This window comes from Balaenoptera acutorostrata, chromosome 13 (genome assembly GCF_949987535.1).
Source record: "Balaenoptera acutorostrata chromosome 13, mBalAcu1.1, whole genome shotgun sequence".
In the NCBI taxonomy this organism is placed as follows: domain Eukaryota; kingdom Metazoa; phylum Chordata; class Mammalia; order Artiodactyla; family Balaenopteridae; genus Balaenoptera; species Balaenoptera acutorostrata.
The window spans coordinates 29,559,205-29,583,346 of record NC_080076.1 but is presented as its reverse complement, the minus strand read 5'-3'; the positions used below and the strand labels follow the sequence as shown (position 1 = coordinate 29,583,346).

The following is a 24,142-nucleotide window of genomic DNA, read 5'->3' as shown; positions in this document are numbered from 1 at the left end:
TTACTGTATAAAGGATTCTTTAATAAAAAATATCTTTGAAGTTCCAGTAGACAAAATGTTCTCTTCTCAGCCCATTTCTTCACTTCTAAATTAAGAGAAGCAAGAACTAATCAGATTGTTCAACAGTTTCTCTGAATCTAGACAACTTAGAATAGTAAAGCTAGAATAGATTCTGACCAAGAGGAAACTGAAGCACAGTGAGATTCCAAGTCCTGTTCAAGTTCATCCAGTCAGTGTGGAGCAGAGCCTGAAATAACTCAACATCTCAGGACTCTAGTCTCTTAACTTTCATATTAACAAATTATTCGTCTCCGGTACAATTTATTGACTATAAGTATTCACTGGATAGTTTCTTTGTGTCCACGTTATGCTAGGAAGATATAAGAAAATACTATAAAATCTCTACATCCTAAAGAATTTAAATCTTGTAGGGGACATACGCGACTTGAACATATGAAATAAGTTTAAAATGAAACAATTAGTACGAAGACACTGTAGTGCTAAGTAATAATAGTTAACGCAATTGACTTCTTACTCTCTAGGCACCATAATAAGTGTTTTGGTATGTGTTAGTTTTTCTATTACTGCTATAACAAATTTCTACAAACTTAATAGCTTCACCAACACAAATTTATTATATTACAGTATTGGAGGTCAGAAGTCCAAAATGAGTCTCACTGAGCTAAAATCAAAGTATCAACTTCCTTTCTGAAAACTATAGGAAAGAATCTATTTCCTTGTCTTTTCCAGCTTCTTGAGGCCATTTGCATCCCTTAACTCATGTCCGTCCTCCTCCATCTTCAAAGCCAGCAGCCGAGCTGCTCTCTTACCCTACTTCCATCACCACATCTCTTTCTCTGACTCTTCTACCTCCTTCTTTCACTTCAATGGACACTTTTGATTACATTTTGACCATCTCGTAATCAAGGATACTTCCTAGATGTTAAGGTCAGCAGATTGACAATATTAATTCTGTCTGTCTGCAACCTTAATTCCCTCTTGCTATGATACATAACACATTCACAGGTTCTAGGAATTAGAAAGGGGGACATTATTTTCTGTCTACCACAATATATAAACTCCTTTAATCCTCAATAACCTCATTTAACAGATGAGGAAACTGAGCATAGAGAGCTGACATGAATTGCCCCAAATCACACAGCTAGTAATGCAGGTAGTCTTACTCCAGAGAATGTGTTCTTCACCTGTACTCTATACTGTACTGAAAAAGGAGTTTTAGATTAGAGGACCAAGTGTGGATGGGTGGCTTCCCCAGAAGGTTTGGGCCTAGGAGAATAAATGTGTATTCCATTTGTCCATTCATCCATCCAACACTTTTGAGTATGTAATATCTATCAAGCTAAGTGCTGGGAAATCAAAAGAAAGTTAGACGTGGTTCCTGACTTCTAGAATTTTGCAGTTGCCTACATAAATTGTCAGAGAAATGAACAAATAATTACACAATAGGAGATAAGTCCTATTGCAGAAGTCTGTCCAAGACAATAAGACATGTTTGTGGAAGGGAGAAACTAAATCTACCTGACAACGAGATGTGGGTTTAAATTTTCCCAATTGCCTTTCCAAACATATCTTTCAGTGTTTGGTTTTTACAACTCAGCCCAAGCACTCTTGTCTCAGTTGCACAAAGAAGGCTTGTTATTTCTGCTTTTGCTCTTGTCTTTTCCCAGCCCTGGCAGGCTCTCCCTCTACTTCTAGTTATTGAATTCTACTCATCGTTCAAGACTGGGGTTTTTGTACCTGTATCTGTCTTCCTGAGTGGACAGGTTAGCCCCTTTCAGAGAAGGTTCGTGATCCCTGTACTTAATGGTACCTTGTACTTACAGGCTCTTAATGAATGTTGAATTAATATATGCATGAGCACAAAACCACCTCAGATCCCACTGAGATCTCATTTTCCTCCTAATTTGTGGAGGACTCATTTGGCTTCCTGTCTCATTTGGTTTATCAGTTTTGTAAGTGTTTTTGTCTTATCCCACTCTCCACTTCTAAACCTTCTCTACAAAGACAGAGATCACATCTTCTGAGTTGTGCTGTGCAGCACTCAAATATCTATTGATTTTTAAATGATTGACTCCAGGCTAACTGAATAGCATCCTACTTACAAGTGACTTTGCCTGAATTTCATCTCTCAAGGTCCCAAAATGAAGTAAAACTCATTTGACACAAAACACATGTTGATAGGACCACTACCTGCAATTGAGCAAGTAGTTCACTTTCTGTAGGAACCTGGCTCGAGGGGAGAAAGTCATTGAAATCCAGTGCATGCTCCTCTCTCCAAACCATGAGCAGTGGGGGTGCATGTGCATACAGGAAGCCATAACTTAATCTAACTTTTACAATGGTGCCCTCTCTTTGCTAAGAGCTGGGTCCTTGGGAATCTCCACCTAGGTGGGATGGCTTTTACAAATTCACCCAAAGATTCTGTATGGGTAGCAAAGCCTGTGTTTTTTGATGGTTAAAAAGGCACTTTAGGATCTTTCAGTATCCTTATAAAAAGTAACAACTATCTTTATGCTATGCAGAGATTATTAGAATGTAATTCTTAGAAAACTTAGGGACTTCACTGCTTAGACCAGTGTCACGTCCCTGGTATGGTGGATGTTCAATAAATATTTGTTCAATTAATGAATAAAGTGATGCAACAAAAAATAACACTTTTATTGACTTTGGCACAGAAAAATATTGTTTTCCAAATCCCAAGGTTATCTATTTCTTTTTTTAAATTTTTATTTTATTTATTTTTTTTATACAACGGGTTCTTATTAGTTATCTATTTTATACATATTACTATATATATATATATATGTCAATCCCAATCTCCCACTTCATCCCACCAGCACCCCCACTCCTGCTTTCCCCCCTTGGTGTCCATACGTTTGTTCTCTACATCTGTGTCTCTGTTTCTGCCTTGCAAGCCGGTTCATCTGTACCATTTTTCTAGATTCCCCATATATGCATTAATGTACGATATTTGTTTTTCTCTTTCTGACTTACTTCACTCTGTATGACAGTCCCTCGGACCATCCATTTCTCTACAAATGACCTAATTTCATTCCTTTCTATGGCTGAATAATATTCCATTGTAAATATGTACCACATCTTTATCCATTCGTCTGTCGATGGACACAGGTTGCTTCCATGACCTGGCTATTGTAAATAGCACTGCAATGAACATTGGGGTGCATGTGTCTTTTTGAATTATGGTTTTCTCTGGGTATATGCCCAGTAGTGGGATTGCTGGGTCATATGGTAATTCTGTTTTTAGTTTTTTAAGGAACCTCCATACTGTTCTCCATAGTGGCTGTACCAATTTACATCCCCACCTAAAGTGCAAGAGTGGCTGTACCAATTTACATCCCCACCTAAAGTGCACCCTCTCCAGCATTTGTTGTTTGTAGATTTTCTGATGATGCCCATTCTAACTGGTGTGAGGTGATACCTCATTGTAGTTTTGATTTGCATTTCTCTAATAATTAGTGATGTTGAATAGCTTTTCATGTGCCTCTTGGCCATCTGTATGTCTTCTCTGTAGAAATGTCTATTTAGGTCTTCTGACCATTTTTTGATTGGGTTGTTTGTTTTTTTGATATTGAACTACATGAGCTGTTTATATATTTTGGAGATTAATCCTTTGTCCATTGATTCGTTTGCAAATATTTTCTCCCATTCTGAGGGTTGTCTTTTCGTCTTGTTCGTGCATTTAATGTTGTCCCAGAGGTCTCTTAGGCTCTCTTCATTTCTTTTCATTCCTTTTTCTTTATTCTGTTCCACAGCTGTGAATTCCACCATTCTGTCTTCCAGCTCACTTATCTGTTCTTCTGCCTCAGTTATTCTGCTATTGCTTCCCTCTAGTGTATTTTTCATTTCAGTTATTGTATTGTTCATCTCTGTTTGTTCTTTAATTCTTCTAGGTCTTTAATTAACATTTCTTGCATCTTCTCGATCTTTGCCTCCATTCTTTTTCCAAGGTCCTGGATCATCTTCACTATCATTATTCTCAATTCTTTTTCTGGAAGGTTGCCTATCTCCACTTCATTTAGTTGTTTTTCTGGGGTTTTATCTTGTTCCTTCATCTGATACATAGTCCTCTGCCTTTCATTTTATCTATCTTTCTGTGAATGTGGTTTTCATTCCACAGGCTGCAGGATTGTAGTTCTTCTTGCTTCTGCTGTCTGCCCTCTGACAAGTGTATCTATTTCTTGATTCACTTTATTCTGTAACGTATATCCCCTTATTACCATGGTTGAAGTTCATTTGTAAACAAGAAAAAATAGCAATGGGAGAATTCGAGCAGACAGCCAATATATGAGAAAAGGAATTATAATCAAGTTTTCAATATGAGTCTCCTCTTGTGAAAAATATATTATCTACTGGTTTGCCCAAAAGTCAATGTGTCATGGGACAGAAAAGAACATTGAACTGAGTCAAGAGGCATGGATTTCAGCACCGCTTTCTTTGCACTTGTGATATGTGAGCTTGGGCACATCACCTGGTCCTCTGTGCCTTGGTTTTCTTATTTGTGAATTTGGATTGTCACCATCTGCCTCTTGTCATCCACAGGGATGATGCAAGGGGCAAATAGCATAATGCATGTCATTGCTCTTTGCAAGATTAAAAGCCACTGAGTGCTCAACAAAACATGCCTCTCAGTCCATGACAAGCACTGCATTCTACAGTGAAAGGGCCAGGAAAGTGACAGAAGGAACTAACCACCCCACTGGTGTCAGCCTCTCTCACTATGCCATCCTAAGTTTTGTCTCCAGGAAACATCTGCATTTGCAATCTTAGAATTAAAATTTTAATTAAACCTAAAATAATTGCATAGTATTTTCCAGATACACTGCTTTCTGTAGTGGATATTACAAAATGAATTATGTATGATCCCTGGATGATGATTTTATCAGCCCCTTTATTTTAAAGAAACTATGAGATGAGGACTCAATCGGGATTTAGGATCTATTTCTTACCACTTCTTATCAGCTGTGTGATTTTAGATGAGTTGTCTGACGTCCTTGAACCTCCAGTTTCTCATCTAGAAAAAAGGAGTAAATAATAACTGTCCCACAAAGGTTTGTTTGTTTGTTTGTTTCCCCATAGAGAAAATGAGATAAGTAGATAACTAACTTTACAAACCTAGAACAACATACAAATTACTCTATGGTGAGGCTGGTTTTTATTATCCAAGGTCACAGAGCTCATTAAAGATATCCTGGGAAAGTCAGCCACCACAGACCCTGCTTTTCCTCCATGACCCCTGTAACCTTGAGCAACCTGGGGAAGAGGTAATTGAACAGAAACTACTACTTCGGAAGAAACAGAATCAAAATATCGAAACTATTGACTCAATATTGACTCACCCTTAAGGCAGTAAACAGTGCTTTTTCTCAGACCTTTCCACATCCTGGGGCAGTCAATAACCTGGCCGCTAGATGCAGCGCCTGCCACTGATTCTGATTTGGGAGTACTTTAACCTTGAACTGAGCTCCAAGTAACCAAGGCAACAGGAAGTCACCTTCTGCGTCAAAGGAGGTGGAATCCATAAATCAAGTCCCTAATGAAAACACGGTGTGCAGGTAGAGGTTCAAGAGGATAAGCGGTCTATGAGAAATTACCTTTGAAAATGAGTGACTGTCCCTCGATAGGCTACTGCACAGTTTCAAAGGGTTTTTAAAAAATTTATCAATAGAGGTCTACAGGTTATAGTAGAATGTTTTCATATAGGTTTAACTTTTTTTATTTCCTTTTGGCTTCTCTGTCTTAATTATGAACAGATGTTGGATCCACAAAGTTATTAGCATTGTTATTTCCTCCTTTAAAAATGTACTGGCCTCCAGATATGCAAGCCTCAATACAATTTATCCTGTGTTGGGGTTTGGTGATCCTCTGAACACATCTACCAAGTGTGCTCTCCATACAGTCTGCTGTCCGAATTTGACATAGTGATCCTTTCCCAGATCAAAGCCATCCTTGTTTTTCCTCATGCCCCCGTGTAAACAGCAGTGCCTAATCTCAGTGGTCCAGTCAGTACATTGCTGAATCTGGGTTTCTTTATGATTGATCTCCAGCCTCAAAAATCTTCCTCCCATGGAGAGAGCAGCCAGGCCCATTCTGGGAAGGAACTTGCCAAATATCCCACCACTCTACCATCACCGAGCATTTGTGAGAACTTGGTTCTGAACTGTTTCATGTTCCTCTGGTCCTTTGGGTACCTCTCCATGGAGCATCAGCTGCCACCTGGAATGAAGAGAAACAAAGACTTCCAGTGGCCAGCCTGCCCAATGCTCTCTCCCAAGAAGTCACCCATTCCAGTCTCCTGAGACCTCTGCTCTCAGACAGAGTTTATGCATTACAAGTACTGTTATATTAGCCTTTGTTTAACGTTTATCTAATATTCTTGCCCACATATACTACTTCTGGGATTGTTTCCCTAATCCTTTCAAAACTGAAAAATGTCTGAGCAAACATCAGGATTTTTTTTTTTTCAATTTGTTTTCAAATTCATTGGACGGCAACTGGCAAACAGTACTATAATCTAGAAAATCCTAAATTATCTAGGGTTTTCAAGATAGCTAAAGAGTGACAATCTGAATTATAGAGTGTTTTAAGTGTCATCTTATTACTTTTAACTTATTCTGTACCATAAACACTTGAGTAGCAAAGTACACCCGATAGAGGTGTGATCAGATCTGCTTTAAGGGAATGATGTGAATTGTGAACATTTGCATGAAAAGGGGTACAACTAAAATGGCTTGAAATCACTGTGTTCCTGAGTGAGAGCTAAATATCTGCCTGCTAATCCTGTTTATGACTCATTCCCTGCACATATAATAATATGATCAAAGAACTCCCTGTCCCACCTGTGTCCACAGGTACAAAGAGGACAGACAGATCAGGGAGTTTTTCCAAAGGAGCTGTTATCCAATAGAACTCTGGCAGCTTAGAGTTCTGGAGGTGTGCTGTGCAAAGGACACCTGCATCCATTTGACAGGAACAGGGCCAGGGTGGCGTGGAGTACCACGGTGGGGAATTCTTATCAGACTCAGGCCTGCTATCCCATTGCATATTTGTTAGCAGCCCACTATTCTAGCACATCAGTCAGTCTACCCAGATGACCATACTCTGATAGACTTCTAGATTCTTTCCAAACTATGCTTATTTTGTTAATGGAAAAATAGTTTAATATATGTTTGTGGTTTAAAAAATATTAACAATAAAGAAGGCTAAGGAGCAAAAGTAAAAACTCCCTCACTAATCTCCCCTGTGCTCTCCTTCCTCAGAATAACCATGGTTAACTATTTGGATGTATCTCCTTGCAGAAGATTCTGTTTGCATTTTACATATACTGCATGTGTATACCTTGTGTATTCCTGGCACACCTGCATATTTTACAAGCGGGCATCATCCGGGGATCATGTACGTGTTTGCTGCACCTCCTGATTTCTTGATGGTTGTGCCTTGCAGTCTCTCTGTCATAGAATTTGATGTTTGTCTACTCCCATAGTCAAACGCTATGAAATATGAAATCAAAAAAGAAAAATTTATTTTTATTTACAACACCTCAGGTGGAGGTTTCAGAGATCGGGATGGAGAGTAGGAGGAAGGTAGTAGACAGTAAATGAAAGTTGTTGCATTTCTTCCTTAGGTGGTTACAGGTGCCTTTTCCAGGTGTGATATAGGCCCTCTGTGTCCTCAGTGTGAAGCATGCTGTTGGTAGACCAGGTCATGGGCAGAAGTTGGAAGATGGTAAGGTAGACCAAGATGATCCCTGAGTTTAGCATCTGGCTGCTTGAAAACTTTGAGCTCTGACATTAAGAGCTGTATGAGTTTAGTAAGTTTAATAAGTTATCTCTTAACATTTCAGAAATATGTTGTCCTCATCTATAAAAGTAAGAAAAGAGTAACCTCCACACTACATGCTTCACAGTGCTGCCATTAGGCCAAAGTGAGCAGATCTCAGTGGAGGTGAGCTGTGTCACTCAAGTTGGTTGAGATGGGAAAAAAGGGCAGGAACTACCGTGATATGGCCTGTTTCATGTTGTTGCTATCAGTGGCATGTAGCCTACAAAAAAAGAAATTCTGAGTAGATGACCATTTGACATGGATTCAGACACCTCCAGCTTCTGAACTTATGTTTGGATGAGTTGGAGAGTGACTTGTTTTGCAGCTAGGGATGTACAAGGTGTCCAGAAATCCTTGGTCATGTCAGGGAAGAGAACTGAGCCTTTGTTGGCTGGTTTCCGTTTGGCCTGAGGAGCAGGTTATAATAGTGATAGCAGTATAATAGGAATAATCATAACAGGAAACAATTATATAGCATGAACTATGTGCCAGACACTGTTCTAGGCCCTTTATTTTGATTGATCATGTATGCCCCCAACCACCCCTATGAGGTAATGCAGTTCCATCCCATCTGCACAGTTAAGGAAGCTTAAAGCTTGGAGAGGTTAAGTAACTTGCTCATGATCACACAGCTGAAAAGTAAGAGGGCCGGGATTTGAGCCCAGCAAACAAGGCTCCAGAACAGTTCTTATAATGTGTTATGTAGTAAATCTCCAAGCCCTTTCAGAGGCACCTCATAAGAGTCTACCCAGGCTTTTCAGCATCAAAAAGTTGTGACTATTATGACCAGACACTCAAAGGCCCCCAAGTTCAGCTCTTACTTGGCCCAGTCACTGTTGTGACACACCAGTCCCCACAGGGCATCTCCTGCCTCCAGAAGGCCGGCCTCTTGTCTGAATCATCTTCATTCCTCACCCATGACTTAGCAGACACTCTTCTCAGCACTGGGAATGCCTTTCCTTCGACCTTGCTACTCTAGCATGAGCTCTGGGAAGCCTTTCCTTACTTCTTCCCACACAAATCCCTGCCTCCTGAGAACTCCCCAGGCACTTGGAATGAATAACACACAGGCCTGCCCATACTTGTTGCCCAGTTTTTCCTTTTCATCTAGTCTTGTCTTCCTAGCTGGATGAGATGAGAAGCCTCACTAGGGTGGGGTCAACTTCTCCCCTCCATGCTCTGCACACCAAAACCTCTGTAAAGACAGGCTTCTTGATCCATGGAAGGTAAAGCGTGCATGATGGCTTACACTGCTTCATTAGGCCTGTGCCCCGACCCCCACTTTCAGGCAGGCCACCTGGAATGTTGTCACCACTAACCTCAGCCGCAAAACCAAAACCAGTCATGCTGCTAATTTGTTTTGTTTTGTTTCCTTTAAACATTCTAAAATGTCATTCTTGCACCAGAAGGAGGTCAGATCATTTGATGATTTCTTCAGGTCACTTTCAGATTTTATGTTGTCTGTCTTCCTATTTCTTTAAAGTAACTGCAGGCTTTGGGGTTATTTTCTTTAGGGATACCAAGTCCCCACTTAAAAGTGGACCAAACAGCAGCACATAGTAAGAATGAGGGCTCAGCGTCCACCATGATGACCAGGAAGAAGCCAGCTGCAGTGGACAGTGTTGCAATCCCACCAGCCCCAGTGTTATCTCTCCTTGCTGCATCTGCAGCAACATCAGATGCAGGTGAGCACTTCAGATGCTTTGGGTTCACCCCAGGGAAGGTGGGCATGGAGAAGGCCCTCTGGGAATGTGCTGCTGCTAAGTACAGGTAAGAGTTCTCTCTTCAGCCAACCTCCTGCGGACACTGAGCATGTGAGCTGTTTCAGCATTGGAGTTTTCAAGTGGGAGAAGGTCTAAGAAAGGAAGGAGATCATCTCAGAACCTGGAGGCAAAGGTCAGTGAGTAGTAGTAACAGTATTAATCACTCTTTATCAAGCCTTAGTAACTACTAGTCTCTGCATATAGGACCTTATATATCTCATGTAACTCATAAAATAACTCTGTGAAATAAATACATGTGTCTTCATTCCAGAAGAGGAAGCTAATGGGAAGGAAACTTGCCCCAGGAACCTGTGGACACTCAGAATTCCAACTCAGATCCAAGACCCATGCTCTCAACCACTGCATTTCACTACCTCCTGTGCTCACCATGGTTGGGAGATGGTAATCAGAGTTTCCCTGAGGACTTGATTCATTCTAGCTCATGATGTCATAAATTCCTCAATAGTCACCAGACTCCTCACTGGCAGTTTATAAAGTACAAGTGCCTTACTCAGACATCCCATATGCTCTGCCTTCCGCTACTCCCCACATCACCTCCCAGCAGTCCTGTGCACCAACCCCAGTTTGCCGCGCTCATCCCTACTGCCAGGAAGGAAGGCCTTGGACTTGGCTTAACACCTTTCTTTAGGACAGCCTTACTCGGTTCTATTCACATCTCACAGATCTTCAAGGCCCAGGGAGTCACACCTCCTCTGAATGCCTGTAGCATCCAGTGTCTCTGCCATGCATTTACCACCCACTTTTAGACTACACGAGAAATGCTTCTATTTAACTTCTTCTCTCTCATGACAGACTTGTATGTACTTCAGAGATAGAATCCATGATTTAGATTCTTGCTATCTTCATGGCACACAGAGTGACGGCACATTCCATAAAATGTGTTGAATTGATGCACTGGTAAATGTTAAGCATATTGCAGTATTTACAAATGCCTATTATGATTAGAAGCCCAAGAAGACACTCATTATTGATATTCGCCTAAACTCATCTTCTAATTCAGCAGTTTGCTTTAAGCAGAGAACTCAGCTACATACCTACCTCCTTCATGGAGACCATTGGTAATTAGAAAATGAGCCCAACTGAAATAACAGAAAGAAATATTTGGAATGACACTTCCCAAATTGAGTTTCACAAAATATTGGTAGGTGTTTTGTGATAAATGTTTTCATAGTTAGGTGAGTGTGAGGAATGCTACACTGCATCTGCTTCCTTTCTGCAGGGTTTTTCTGAGCTTTTAATTGACCAATGTGCATTGTGAGGTTCCAGGAGGGTGAGACACAGAATTTCATGGCCTTACCTGACCACAAAACTCATTTTTCTGGGAATAGCTCTTAACATCTCTTGGAAATGGTATTCTTCCCAGGCACTTGGGAAATCTTGCTCTGAAGAAACGGGATCATCTCTCAAATATGATCAAGAATATTAACATCTTTCACATGTTAGGTGTGAAATGAAAAGTTTTTTTATGGAAATGCCAGGTAAACGATGCCAGCAATGAGAACAAGGAGAGGTCCTAGGAGGAGAGTCACAGAGGAAAGGGGAAGAAGCTTCCCCTGAGACTTGCAGCACCTTTATGGGAGGGCACCTGTGGAGGGAGTCCGAGAAGTGGTCACTGCTGCCATGCCTGGAACTCTGGGAATTCATCACTTGTCTGGAGCAAAAGATTTGGGCCAAGGTCTGCATACCCACCCAGATAATTGCTTGCTCAACCCTGTCGGTTAAGCTCTGGAGGCCTCCCTTGGCCTCCCTTTATGGATTTAAAAATTAGCCTGCATGTTTCCGCCTTTGCTTGCCAAGCACAGATATTTCCCAGAGGCAAAAGGCAGGTGATCCCCTATTTTCCTTCCCTGAACTTTTTCCATGCTGTGTGAGAGAACACATTCTTGGGATCCCAAGCTTCTACGGGCTTGCCTCCTCTATTTGCATTCAATAATTTACAAATATGCCAAATGGGCGTAGAAACAGGTGGGTATTAAACTTTTAAACCTGCCTCTCTGGTAATCAGAGCTGAGCCAAAGCTCTCCTGTTTCAGGATGTAGGAATGGGCTGTTTATTTTTGGCAATGCTCAAATGAGACCCTCATGAGAGTTTCACAGATTTGGTCCATTTCCGGGTCTTAGGCTGCTGAGCAGAACTTTTGTGGGAAAACAGGCTAAAGATCTACTCCAGGTGCTGAAGGCCAGACCTTCCTGAGATTCCACTCCCCACAGACAAACGTCTTCCCACAAACCTAAGAGAGTTAGGGTCGCACAGCCTGGGCTCATGCCCAATACCCCGTTTCACACGTGAAGAAATTGATGCTTCTGAGATTCAGAGATTTGCCTGAGGTCATGCAGTTGGATTGGAACCCAAATTTCTTGATTTACTGCCTGATTTCCAGTGGAATCTCATTTCTATCATAGGCCCAACAGTAGCAAAGGCAGATTTCTTTCTCCCTAATTACGGACTCCTACTTCTTTTAGAGAACAGTGAGTGAAACTCATAATGTGATGCTTTAAGCAGAGTCAGGCATACAGAAGGTAGTTAATAAATAGGTTCTGGGTTTGATTTCATTCAATTGGGTGCTTGTACATTAATCATACATATTTCTGATGAGACAACTCACTTAATTGTTGTTTTCTTTAGAGTCCCATCTTTCACTATAAGTAAGGTAATTTAGAATTACTTCTGGCCATATAAAGAAATCAACATTTTTCAATAGGTCGTCATTTCTACAGAGTGGTTTTGAAGACCCAGACAAGTGCAGAGAAGATAAAGGAAAGAAGAGTAAAATTAAGTGGCTTATAAAGCAAAATTAATTTAAGAAATCATTTATTGAGTTTTTTTTTTTTTTTTTTGGCCACGCCTCACAACACACGGGATCTTAGTTCCCCGACCAGGGATCTAACCTGTGCCCCCGACAGTGGAAGTGCAGAGTCCTAACCACTGGACTGCCAGGGAATTCCCTATTGAGTTTTTTAAATACTAAAATAATTCAATTAATTTGAAATTACTTTTATTTTAAAATAATGGAAACTAAGGTATCTAGTACAGTTCCTGACACATAGTAGATGCTCAATAAATAATCACTAAGTGAAATGAATGATTACGAGGCAGTAGCTGTGTGTTTATTCCGTACCAAACAAGATGGGAGACGTCTGAGAAAAACATGCTTGATATTGGAACTGCTTAACAAGCAAATGGAAAAATCTTTGACAGACATGTGATAAGCTGTTGGTAAATACTTGCCAAATAATTGATCAGTCTATATCCTAATGGTATTTTTTCAAACAGGTAATCTTTGGTAAAAGAAAAAAAAAAAAAAAAAGGAAGGTTTCCCACCTTATTTTATAAACATTATAATGTGGAAGAAATGAATGTGGGTCAAAGGCTTAAAAATATGTCTTTTTCTAGCTCGTGCGTGTGTGTGTATGTATATTTTTGTTTATTTAAGGCAATTTTTTAGCTTCTCCGAGTCTGAGAGTCATGCTGATTATGAAGTTATTGATTTGGAGGAAGACACAGAAGAGGAGCTGCAGGAGAGGGTGGCCAGACTGAGAACATGTCAGTCTGTGAGCTACTGGGAGGGAGGGAAGGCAGTGGCTGCCACTGGTGCTGAAGCAGTTCAGCCTTCGTGATCAAACTGCTCAATAGCCATTGATCAGCTGCAGTCCCCTGGCACAACAAAGGAGGTCTGGTTCAAGGGAGCACTGCATCATTATTGTGAGTAATTAGGGCTAACGCAGTGAAAGCTTCAATCAAGTTTGTTCAAAATGATGCATAATTTGAAATAACTTCCATTGCACTGTCCCAATAATGACTGAATAACCACACCAGATAATCTGTACCTGAATAAGTCAGCCTTATTTTTCTGATCTTCTACACATTGAAGTAACTTCTCAGGGAGGTTATGCGATATGTAGAGAGTGCATGATTTTACTACTGAAACATGCCCCCCCCACACACTTTGTATTGATATTTAAGATGAGACTATATTATTAAGTAAGTTACAAATTTTGTAGGAACTTCATAAAACACCAAGAAAAAAAAAATTTCTTTGGTTCTGCACCTGAAAAGTCTAGAGTCGTAGTAATGGAAAAGCAAGCAAACAGGAAAGCATTTCTTTCTTGTTTTCTCTCTCTCTCTCTCTCTCACACACACACACACACACACACACACACACACACTGATAGTCTCTCATCTTAAATCCAAGTAGGAAAAAAGATATGTATCAGGGTTGCTATCACCAAATCTCACCTGCTCAAGGTGTAGCCCTGTTAGAGATGACAAGGGCAGCAGAGGGAGCACAGCTCTTAATTTATAGTTTGTATCTGTTTCGTATCAAGGCTAATATATTATTCTCTCAAACTGTGTCATCTGCCCTGTTTAAAACTATCAGAGTAAGTGAAAATATTTAAATTTCACAAGTCAGACATTTTGCTTCTAAAAGCAAAGACATATTAGGTAAACCATTTCGTTATTAAACCAAACTATCAGCCCAATCAGAACTGGCTGATACCTGTAATCAAGATGCCAAACTTTAAGCTTAAAAAATTACCTTTACAAATTAAAGAGTGAATTCTTAATTCTAATGGAATCAGAATGAAATCCAGCATTCTAGTAGCTGGAGCAAAAATGATCATGAAAATTGCTTCTAACTCCCAAATTCTAGGATGCCTGACTTTTCTGTTAACCAGCTGCCATTTATGGAGAGGGACCCAAAAAGATGAAATGATATCCAGGTACAAATGCAAAAAGCAGTGAACAGGAATTTCAGAATTGTAAAGTAATTTATTTATTTATTTTTTGTCCTGTGTGGTATCATGATCTGAAGTTCCTAACCAAAATAATGGGTAGATTCAGCCAAAAGTCTTGTCTTTCCAAAAGAACCAAAATAGAGCAAATGAATGTGCAAGTTAATAGGATTTGAAACATCCAAGAGCCATAAGTTTACAAACCAAAGAAGTCATCAAGTTGTAAAATAAATTTCTCTAAGTCCAGATTTATCACTTAAAATATACAGTAGAAAAAGTTCAAAAAGATCTAGAGAAAATGAAGCTTTATTTTAAACACAAATCATTCAAATTTTCTGAAAAATGCTACCTACCGGGCCACCTTGAAGCAGCACAGAATCACTCGTTTTGCCTATCGAGCTCTACTGAACATGAGGTTCTTGATGAGCCCTCTCGCTTTAGCTCTGGGCCATGAAGAGACCCAGCAGGGTTGCAAACTTCCGTGCTTCCCTGAAGACCCCATCACACCAAAGGCCTTCTGGAAAACTTCCAATTTTTTTGCCCAAAAAGGAGAAAATAAGCTCTTTTCTGATTTAAACTGGACATCCTGAAAAAGCTGAGCTGTTCCGTGGCTAAGGCTGCAAACATCCCCAAGAAGCACCAAATTCTCCAGAATCTGGGCCCATCTCCTTGGAAATGTCAGCCAGCACCAAACTCCTTTGGAATCCCCACTGTCAGAGTGTAATTTGCAAAAAACTAAAAACTCATGTCAAGGATTCATTAAACTCTTTAATGAGGAAACCAACATGGTGATATAGCTGGTCCAAAAAGAATTAGAACTAGAAGAAAAGGGCATTACAGGAATGTAGGCGTTAGAGAAAGAATGCCAAGCAAGATTGTTCAGTTAATGTCCTAATGGACAATAAAACTATAACCTCTGGGCTTATCTTTTCTACTGGAAAGAAATCATTTGCATATTTTCTGGGCAAAAACCTACAAGTTAATATATTACCTGGCAGAATCTGGGGCTTAATTAGTAGTGGATAGTGAATCCCCTGTAAGATGACACTAAGACTCCACAAGGACATGCACCCTTCCATTTGTCTTGTTTCTAAGTTTTGGCTCATTTTTCTTGACACCACTTGTGGGCTGTGTGGTGCTCTAGTTGAACACATGTGTTCTTGCTTCCAATCACCTGCATTGGAAGTTCAATACTGCACTAAAGCAGCTGGGTGTTCAGTCCTCAGTGTTCACACCTGTGAAATGGAGAAAAGCATGCTACCCAGTGTAGAGGATTGTGGTGAGGAATAAATGAGGTAATCCTTGTGAAAAATCTTAGCAGAGTGACTGACACATAGGAAGAGTTCAGCAAATTTGTGCTATTGTTGCTGCTACTATTGTTGTTGTTATTGTTATTGCTATTACCTATTTTCCACCCTGGACTGTTCCTGTCTCCTTCACCCACTCCTCAAGCTATTTGGATATCTAATTCATGATTACTCTTCATGACTCAGCTTAGGTGCCTTCAACTCTAGGAAGGCTTCCCTTACACCCACTTTGAGAATCACCCCACGGCCAAGTTAGACACCACATCCTCTGTGCTCCTCTCCCTACAAGCTGGTTGATCACTGGTGCCTACATTTAATGTAGTGTCCATGTCTCATGCTGCACTGTCCACTCCCCTATTGTCAGGTCTTATTTGACTTTGAAACCCCAGTACCTAGCACTGAGGTGGGCAAACAACAGCTAATCATTAAGTATTAATCAAAATGCACTGAACAACAACTGTTTCCTGCACAAAACCATCTGGTGCATGAAAACATTTACTCTAGCATGATATTTATTAGAGCTGAGAGGCAATGATTTGCCTTTATTTTCCATGGCAGCCCCAGAAACAGCAAACCATCCTGAGACTGTTCAGCAGAGGGAGCAACCCGAAAGGGACCCCTGGGGCCTCCAGAATCTTCTGTTCAGTAATGGCAGACTAGCTCCTGGCTAATCCACCAGGATATCCTCCAGGGAAGATTATTTTCAAGTTAAGGAGTCAGCCTATGTGGCATGGTATGTGTAGTGCATAGGTATGTGTTTATTCAGAGAAGGAGGAACTTGTACACATAAATGTCTCCCTTCACTCAGAAGTTCTATGGGATTTTCAGGATGAGCTCCTCAATGGAAAGCTGGAGATTATACTGGCCTAGGTGTAATTTAATTATTTTATGTAGGCTAGTCTTGCATTCTGTTCAGAGTATTGATTTCCTGAGGGCAGCAACCATTTCCTATTTAAGATTTGTCCCATTCAATGAGTATTGAGTATCCCATGAATTCTCAGAACCTTGGGTTCAATGGGATGAAAACAAGAGAAACAAAATCCAGGAACACTGTTATTAAGCAACATATAATCATATTTGGGTGTCAAGAACCTCGTGCAGTGCTCGGTGCATAGTAGATACTCAGCAAACATCCCTGGACTGGACTTAACTCATTTTTCTCTCTCTAGAGCTGAGATTTTAGGAAAGACAGAAGGTTTAATGACAGGTTAGAAAGTGCCATGTCTGTGAGAAGTTTAACTCAATTTATCTCCTCTGCATGCTTTGTACAGATTATACTCCCAACCACCTCTTGCCACAGTCAGACCTTCTTAAAAATAGAGTAATGATAATAATACATTTTATCTTCTTCCCAGTGATAGTATCATTCACACCTCCATTGAAACCCAGTGGGAGGTTTGGCTGTGAGGCATCACACTCAGGGGGAGTCAGGTACGATTATTGTAATGAGTCTCCATGCTCAGAAATGCAGGAAATAAAACCTCCCAAACATGAAGCAATCTCTGTTAAGATACTCATTTTATATCAAATATTCAAACTCCTCTTTATAAATAGGAGAGAATGAAAGGACACTCTTCCAGGGCAGATTTTATGTGGACGAAAACAAAAGGGCACAATAGTTTATGATCAGTTTTGAGATGAAAGTGGCATGCCTGCCTTATTCATTGGCTTTTTCCATTTCCAGAAGTCTAATTAGATTGTTCATTTAATGGTGGTGAGATAATTTAGTGGCAACTGAAAGCAACTGTGTTAATGAGAAGAGGGGACAGTGCTTTGGGTTTCCTGTAATTAATGGAGAGTTTTTGAAAAACTTGGTTCCAGTGAAGTTGGCATACTGAGCCCAGCTGTGGAGAAGGGGGACAAGGTCTTTCCTGCTTATTGCTGTGGAAATGCCCTCAGGCAATGTGGAAGAACTGTGTAATGACTGTCATTAAGAATGATCTTTAGTGGTCCAGGCAGACTGTAAGTCAGTCTAAGAGACTGGAGAGAGAATTTAGAGAGAATAGACAGGTGTGACAAAGAGAAAGAGACACACAGAAAGACACAGAGAGAGGTATAACTCACCCGCAGCCCTCTCCACTCTACCTTTGAGGGTCACTGGAATAATCCCAGAGCACCTCCCAGGGGGCCTCCTTCTCCTGCTGCTTAAACTAGAATTGACTAGACAAGGCTGGATTAGAATAGACTAGAACGGATCTCTGCAAACCCCTTCATGTTGCAGCTGAGGAAATTGAGCTCAGAGAAGTGAACTGAATTACAAATATTACCTGCTAGGAATTAGGAAACCTGGACTCTTTCTGGCTACCACACAGATGTAAAGTGAAAACTGCATTTGGAATTCAAGGACCAGTGTTACTGCATAGCCTGCAGTACTTAATTCATTTCCTTAGGTGAGTCACAGTCTAAATTAGACTTCTGAGTCTCGGTTTCCTTACCAGTGAAATGGGAAAAATAATTTCTGCTTTTTAGGCAGTGGTGAGAAAGAAATGAAACAGCACCAATTCCATGTTCAAAGCAATATATCACTATTTTATGACCCCTCTCATGTTAAAAATGAAGTCATGCCATGCCAGGATTTAATCATGTTAAGTCATAATTTAGTCATGTTATGACTCAGATCATAATACCCATTAACTATCTTTAGAAGTTTTATCCTCACTACCTCCCCCAGATACCCTTATCTCAGGGCACAGTCAAACCCCCCTTTACCTGTTAGGGCTTCATATTGAGCTCATCTTACTGGAACGTCTATAAGGCTTTGTTACAAATTGTCAGATATTTTTCAGGTACCTGCCACAATGATACATACACGTAAAGATTAGCGCTTTCCCTAGGAGAACTTTCACACTATTTGGGAAGGCCTGACTCTAAAACATGAGATGGCCAAGAAATATTTTTAACTTATTAGATTGAATAACAATCTCAGATACTAACAGCTATCATTTAGCAACCAAGAAATCATTAGTTTCCAACTGAAGGGCACTAAGGGAGTTCAGAGGACACTGAGATGATCTGTGCATGGGTATGTGTTTATTCAGAGAAGGAGGAACTTGTACACATAAATGTCTCCCTTCACTCAGAAGTTCTATGGGATTTTCAGGATGAGCTTCTCAATGGAAAGCTGGAGATTATACTGGCCTAGGTGTAATTTAATTACACTAGGACACTGAGATGTGGGAGTTGGAGGACACTGAGATGATCTGGGAAGAGAAGAGTTGAGATGGCCTTCTAAGGATGGACCAAATTAAAAGCACAGAGATCTCTAAGACAGGAGTATATGTGGAAATAATGACAGATGAGGCTGGAAGAGAGGTTTGGGGTCAGAACCTAGAGTCCCTGAAATTCTAGAATGAGTCATGGTGACCCTTCTGAAGGACAGTGATAGCAAAATAAAGCCATGGACCAATAGCTGTCTGCAGTTGTATTTTGATTGGCCTACACAGGTTTATACATTTTTTTAAATTAATTAATCTGCAGATTGTAAACATCAGAAGATTTACATAATAATAAAGAGTTCTGGTTTTTTGAAACTCATATTATCTGATAACTTTGGGCTTAGATTCCTACCTGGCAACAATGATTGATACAGAATAACATTTGCCCCCTTAGATGGGCCACATTCTCTTTAGTCTCCCATGCCCTCCCCTATTCCCCCCACCTTTCTTCCTAATCCTGGCCAACCTCACTCATTATATTGACTGTCTGGCTCCCTATAGGGAACCCTTAAAGGCATTTGACCTGGAGAAAGCAGCAGGATCAAATCAATATGCAAGAAGGCCTAGTCTAGCAGTAGGGCAGGTGATGTGTAGTAATACCTTGTGTTATTTAACTATGAAATTTGGCGATTAGAAAAGGCCTTTGAAATTGTAAAACTGAGAGAAATTTGGTGTTAGAAAAGGCCTTTGAAATTGTAAAACTGAGAGAAATTTGGTGTTCTGATGCAGTCATTAGTAGAAAATTAACAGGGAAACCCAGGTTTTCTCACTTCTTGTCCAGCTCCTTGTCTTCTTTGCCTTCTTAAGGAAATATGGTATGAGCTCACTTTGAAATAGGGCAACCCTTGCTTGAATCTTTGAGTCCATGACTTCTAAGATGTGTCCTTTGGGGCAATTATTTAACCTCTGAGGTCTCAGTTTTCATCTCTGTACAACAGAGATAGTAATGTCTTCACGCGGTTGTGATCACAATTAAATGAGGAAATATGTGAAGTACTGCAGACTGCACCATAGATTCTCCAAAAGTGTTAGGTTCTCCCCCTTTCCCATAGTTTCATATGAGAGCAGAGATGATGTTGTCCACTTACCTTGTATGGTCTATGGTACAACACAAAGAGTACATGCTACAAAAACAATCATTGAGTAAATGAATGATCCAAGAACATGTACACCCCACCCCACCCCCAGCAAAGAATAAAAATTTTTCTCCCACTCCCCCACCCAAGCTCCTAAAATGTGACATCTGTTATTTTAATGTCCTTTGTAAATAACTCTGTTAGTTTGCTTTATGAGGTCTACTTTCGAAAGAGACACAAGGAGAGAACTTAGCTGCTTACCATCTCTCTCAAAGTTTCTCACCTGTTGAAGAATCCTCTTCCCTAGGAATTGTTCTGTTTCCTTGAAACCTCTTTAAACTAAGAGAGACCAGATAGCCTTCATACAACAATAAGGAAACGTGAGTCTGTGTACCAATGGACAATTTCTAAGGACAGAGAGAAAGTACTGATGGAGGGAATTTCAACTGTTCAGTGATTCCAGCAATGTCTGTGAACACCCTGTGTGGCCTGGACCCAGGACTTGCCCCATAAAGATGACAGAGCTCAGAACAAAAGAGAGTAAGCCTGATATTACCTTTAAATTCAGCAGGGGATCAGACCAGCCTCAAGCGGTGTTCCTGGGTTGCTGGGAATAGTTTCAGTGCTCAGAAACACTCCTCCAAGGGATTTTCTTGTCCTCCAATACCTGAAAAAATTTTGAGAGAATTTTCATTATTTTGAAATTCAGGTTTTTGTCAGTGCCTTTTAGGTCCAATCCTGGTCTTTGTCTCGTACAAGTTGCCAGAGTTAAGTGATTTGGGCTTTACATATGGAAAGTTCATTTTGTTGTGTAATTAATGGGAAGCAGACTTTGGGAAGCTGATGATCCAGGCCCTTATTTATATGAGAGCATATGTCTGTGTTTTGTTTATGACTCACCCTCTTACTCCACTCATTGTAACTTGGGTTTGTTTACACTAACTTTTCCTAGAATCCAAGCCACATGGTATATGAGCCAATAATTTATGGTTTCTAAAAGGGAAAGATGATGAATGAGCTTTTTCCTGTTAAATTGTCAAATCTTAAATTGAGAAGGAGTATTTGCTGTGTTGAGTCTGTCCAAACTTATATTTGAAAAAAAAAAAAAAAAAAGGTAAAGCAATAGAAACAACAACAACAACAAAAACCCCAACCTACCGGTATAGTGCTCACAACTTGAATGTATATATAATTTGCCAAGAGAGCATGTGACCACTCCCCCACAATAAACCATTATAATTCTGATCCAAATGTTCAGCAATGAAAAGACCATTCATCCCCCACCCCCCACCCCTCCTCTGTCTCTGGCTCTGTCTCTCTCGTTTCTGGTGTTACATAATTTATATATAATATGTACATGCCTCCCTTTCCCAGGGGACCCATTGTTTTAATCAATCGGTGGGCTTAAATGTTCAAGCTGGTTTTCTTAATGGTGCTAAATAAGTTCCAAACTTGTTTTTGTCATCGAAGCTTCACTTCTCCTATGGGGCGGTTTGGATTTCAGTCTATATTTCACAGTACTTCAGTGCTTTTGGTCATAGCTTGGATACTCCAAACAGTTAGTGGTGCTCTGAGGAGAGTAGGGAATAGCTAAAATATGTGAAGATCTAGTCTAATTTACAGTGATTTGGATCCCCTTCAATAAATCCTTTTCTATTTTACACACAGATTTTACAAAATAGATTGTAAGTGTTGGCTTAGGTTGAGTCATATGGATTCATTCCATTTCAAGTAAGTCAGCTGAGCTTGTGCTGGTCCCCAGTAGGAGGAAGTTGGAACTGAGTGCCTAGCACAGCGCCTGGCACAAAGTGGGCTCAGTCCATATTTGTTCTAAGAATAAATAAGAATGGCTAAGATATGGTCCTTGTGCCTTAAGAAAACACAATTTAAGAGAAGAGATAAATGCAGATTAATCCCATAATCTTAAAACAGGACAGACTATGTGAAGTGCTATCAGAGAGATATAAGCAATGTACAGGGGACCAGAAAGATTAACGTTGAAATGAGAGTACTTCATGGCTTTTAGGAAGAGGACTTTATTTGACTGAATTCCAGCTGAAATTGGAAAGCACTGGAACCACATCTAGCATTGTTTTGGGGTTTTTTTGTCTTTTTTTTTTTTTTTTTTCCCACTAGGGTAGGAGAATTGCCTCTGGATAAAAGAAAAATGTAAGACTTTTCTTTCCCCACTCCAACATCAGATGCAATATCCTTTCTGGCAGAAATAATAGAGTTGGGCATACACCTGTAGGCTATGCAAAGTTATTGTTTCTGTGGTACATCCATTGTCTACTAACCGGACACAAAAATATATGAAAGTCTAAAGCAATGGGTATAAATTGCTTGCTAGTGTTATGAAGAATTCAGAGATATTTTATTGTATAAATTGACTTTTTTTTTTGAAAAACTTCAATAAAGAGAAAAATAGTAGCAGGCGCTTGAGTCACATGAATCATGCCCAGAAGGGATTAAAGGGAAGGTTGACATGAGGGTATTCAAATTCTCTGGAAACCTCACAAACCTGGGCCCTCTCTGAGAAAACAAAAATAAGATTCCAGACTTTCACAATGGACTAAAACCAATAAAATTAAATTTTGTAGATTTAAATAGAAGGCTTGCATTTAAGCTCAAAAACCAATTCCACATAGCAATGGCCAAGTTTGGTGGCCAAACTTATGAAAGTGTTTAAGAGAGTTAATTGAGCTTCCATTTAATATGAACAAACCGTGTGATATTGTTGCAAAAAAAAAAAAATGCAGGTTGTTTTGTTGGTTGTCTGTTTTAATGTAGCTCACATTAATAGAACATTAATAGAAGTGTAGTGCCTTATGCATTCATCACTTCATACTTGGAAAATCAGTTCAATTCTGGGCACCAAAATTTAAGGTGGGATTTGTCAGATGATTAAATCTCCAGAGGAAGGTAATCAAAATGGAATATAGCCTAGAAGTTATCTCATATGAGACACAGATGAAGGAATTGAGGATATCTTACCTAGAACAGAGAAGACTTGGAGGTGTATAACTATTTTTACAGAATCATATTTATTCTGACGTAAGGGTCCTGCCAAGAATTTAAGAGATTTGTCTGAAGGCAGAGAACTGAGGGGTGAAAAGTCACGATGAGAACTTCATTCTCCTAATGTCCCGGTCAATATGTTTTCTAACAAAACAAACTGTAAACAGACTGTAAACAAAAGTCTGAGTTTTAAGTAAAGAAATGCAATTATTAAGTCCAGTTAGAAAACAAAACATGAATACCAACCATTTGATGTAATTCTTGAAGTTCTAACACGGTCAATAAGGATTTATTTCATCTGAGCCTAAATATTAAAAATGTGAAAATTTTCATAAGAGCATGTTTGTTAAATTATTCTTTGTTCTTCTAATTTTTTTTCCAAATTTAAAAGAAAAGAAATCTCTCACAATCAAGTATGAACATACATCTACAATAGTTGGAGTATTATATAAGGGATGGTATTTATGGTTAAGGATACTGCTATGCCACATTTGAAAGGAAAGAAAAAAGAAATATAAAGAGCCCTTTGAGAGGGTGCAACCACCCCCGCCGTGTGACCACCTGGCATGCTGTGAGACTCAGCAGATGTAGCGTCAAACTTTTTGGCATTAACTGCATTTCTATCCAGCCTCTCACGTTGTCTAGTCAGTCTGCTAGGGCTTGAGCTACATGCAACATACAAAAGCCAGAGTTGATTGAAACAGAGCGGGGTTAAATGTCCCTAGTATTCCTCAGTTTATGAGTGCCACCACTCACAATTCACTCCTCGCCAAGCCACTCTGACTCTAATAAGTATCACCCCCAGAAAAACTCCCAGAGTTAAAATTGTTCTGTGGATTCATCCTGGGCAATTCCTACTAATAATAGGCACAGTGCACCTTAGAGGCTGATACAGTTGCCCCTGTTTCTAGTTCTCTGATCTCTGAACTCTCTCCCTTCACCCAGCTTTCTCAGGCCAAAGCCCTGGTTCCCTTCCTTAGAGGTTCTCTGTACAACCTGGCAGTGTTCTTATTCATCTTAGTCTCTGCAAATCTTAGTCTCTGGAGACAAGTTACCACTGCCAGTTTGTCCAAAACCCAGGCTCATGAAATGACTGGCATTATTACCCTGTGGTCAGAAAACTCAAGGATTCTGGAAACCTAAGGACCA

At 40.0% G+C, this 24,142-nt stretch overlaps 1 protein-coding gene across 3 annotated transcripts in view; it reads left to right on the top strand.

Annotated features, from left to right (window-relative positions):
- Positions 1-24,142, top strand: part of SETBP1 (SET binding protein 1) — a 376,312-nt gene that overhangs the window by 338,627 nt on the left and 13,543 nt on the right. For all 3 annotated transcript variants that reach the window (XM_057526551.1, XM_057526553.1, XM_057526552.1), the window contains one exon: positions 9,375-9,545. In XM_057526551.1, the coding sequence (XP_057382534.1) occupies positions 9,375-9,545 (171 nt within the window). The remainder of the gene's footprint in view (positions 1-9,374; positions 9,546-24,142) is intronic.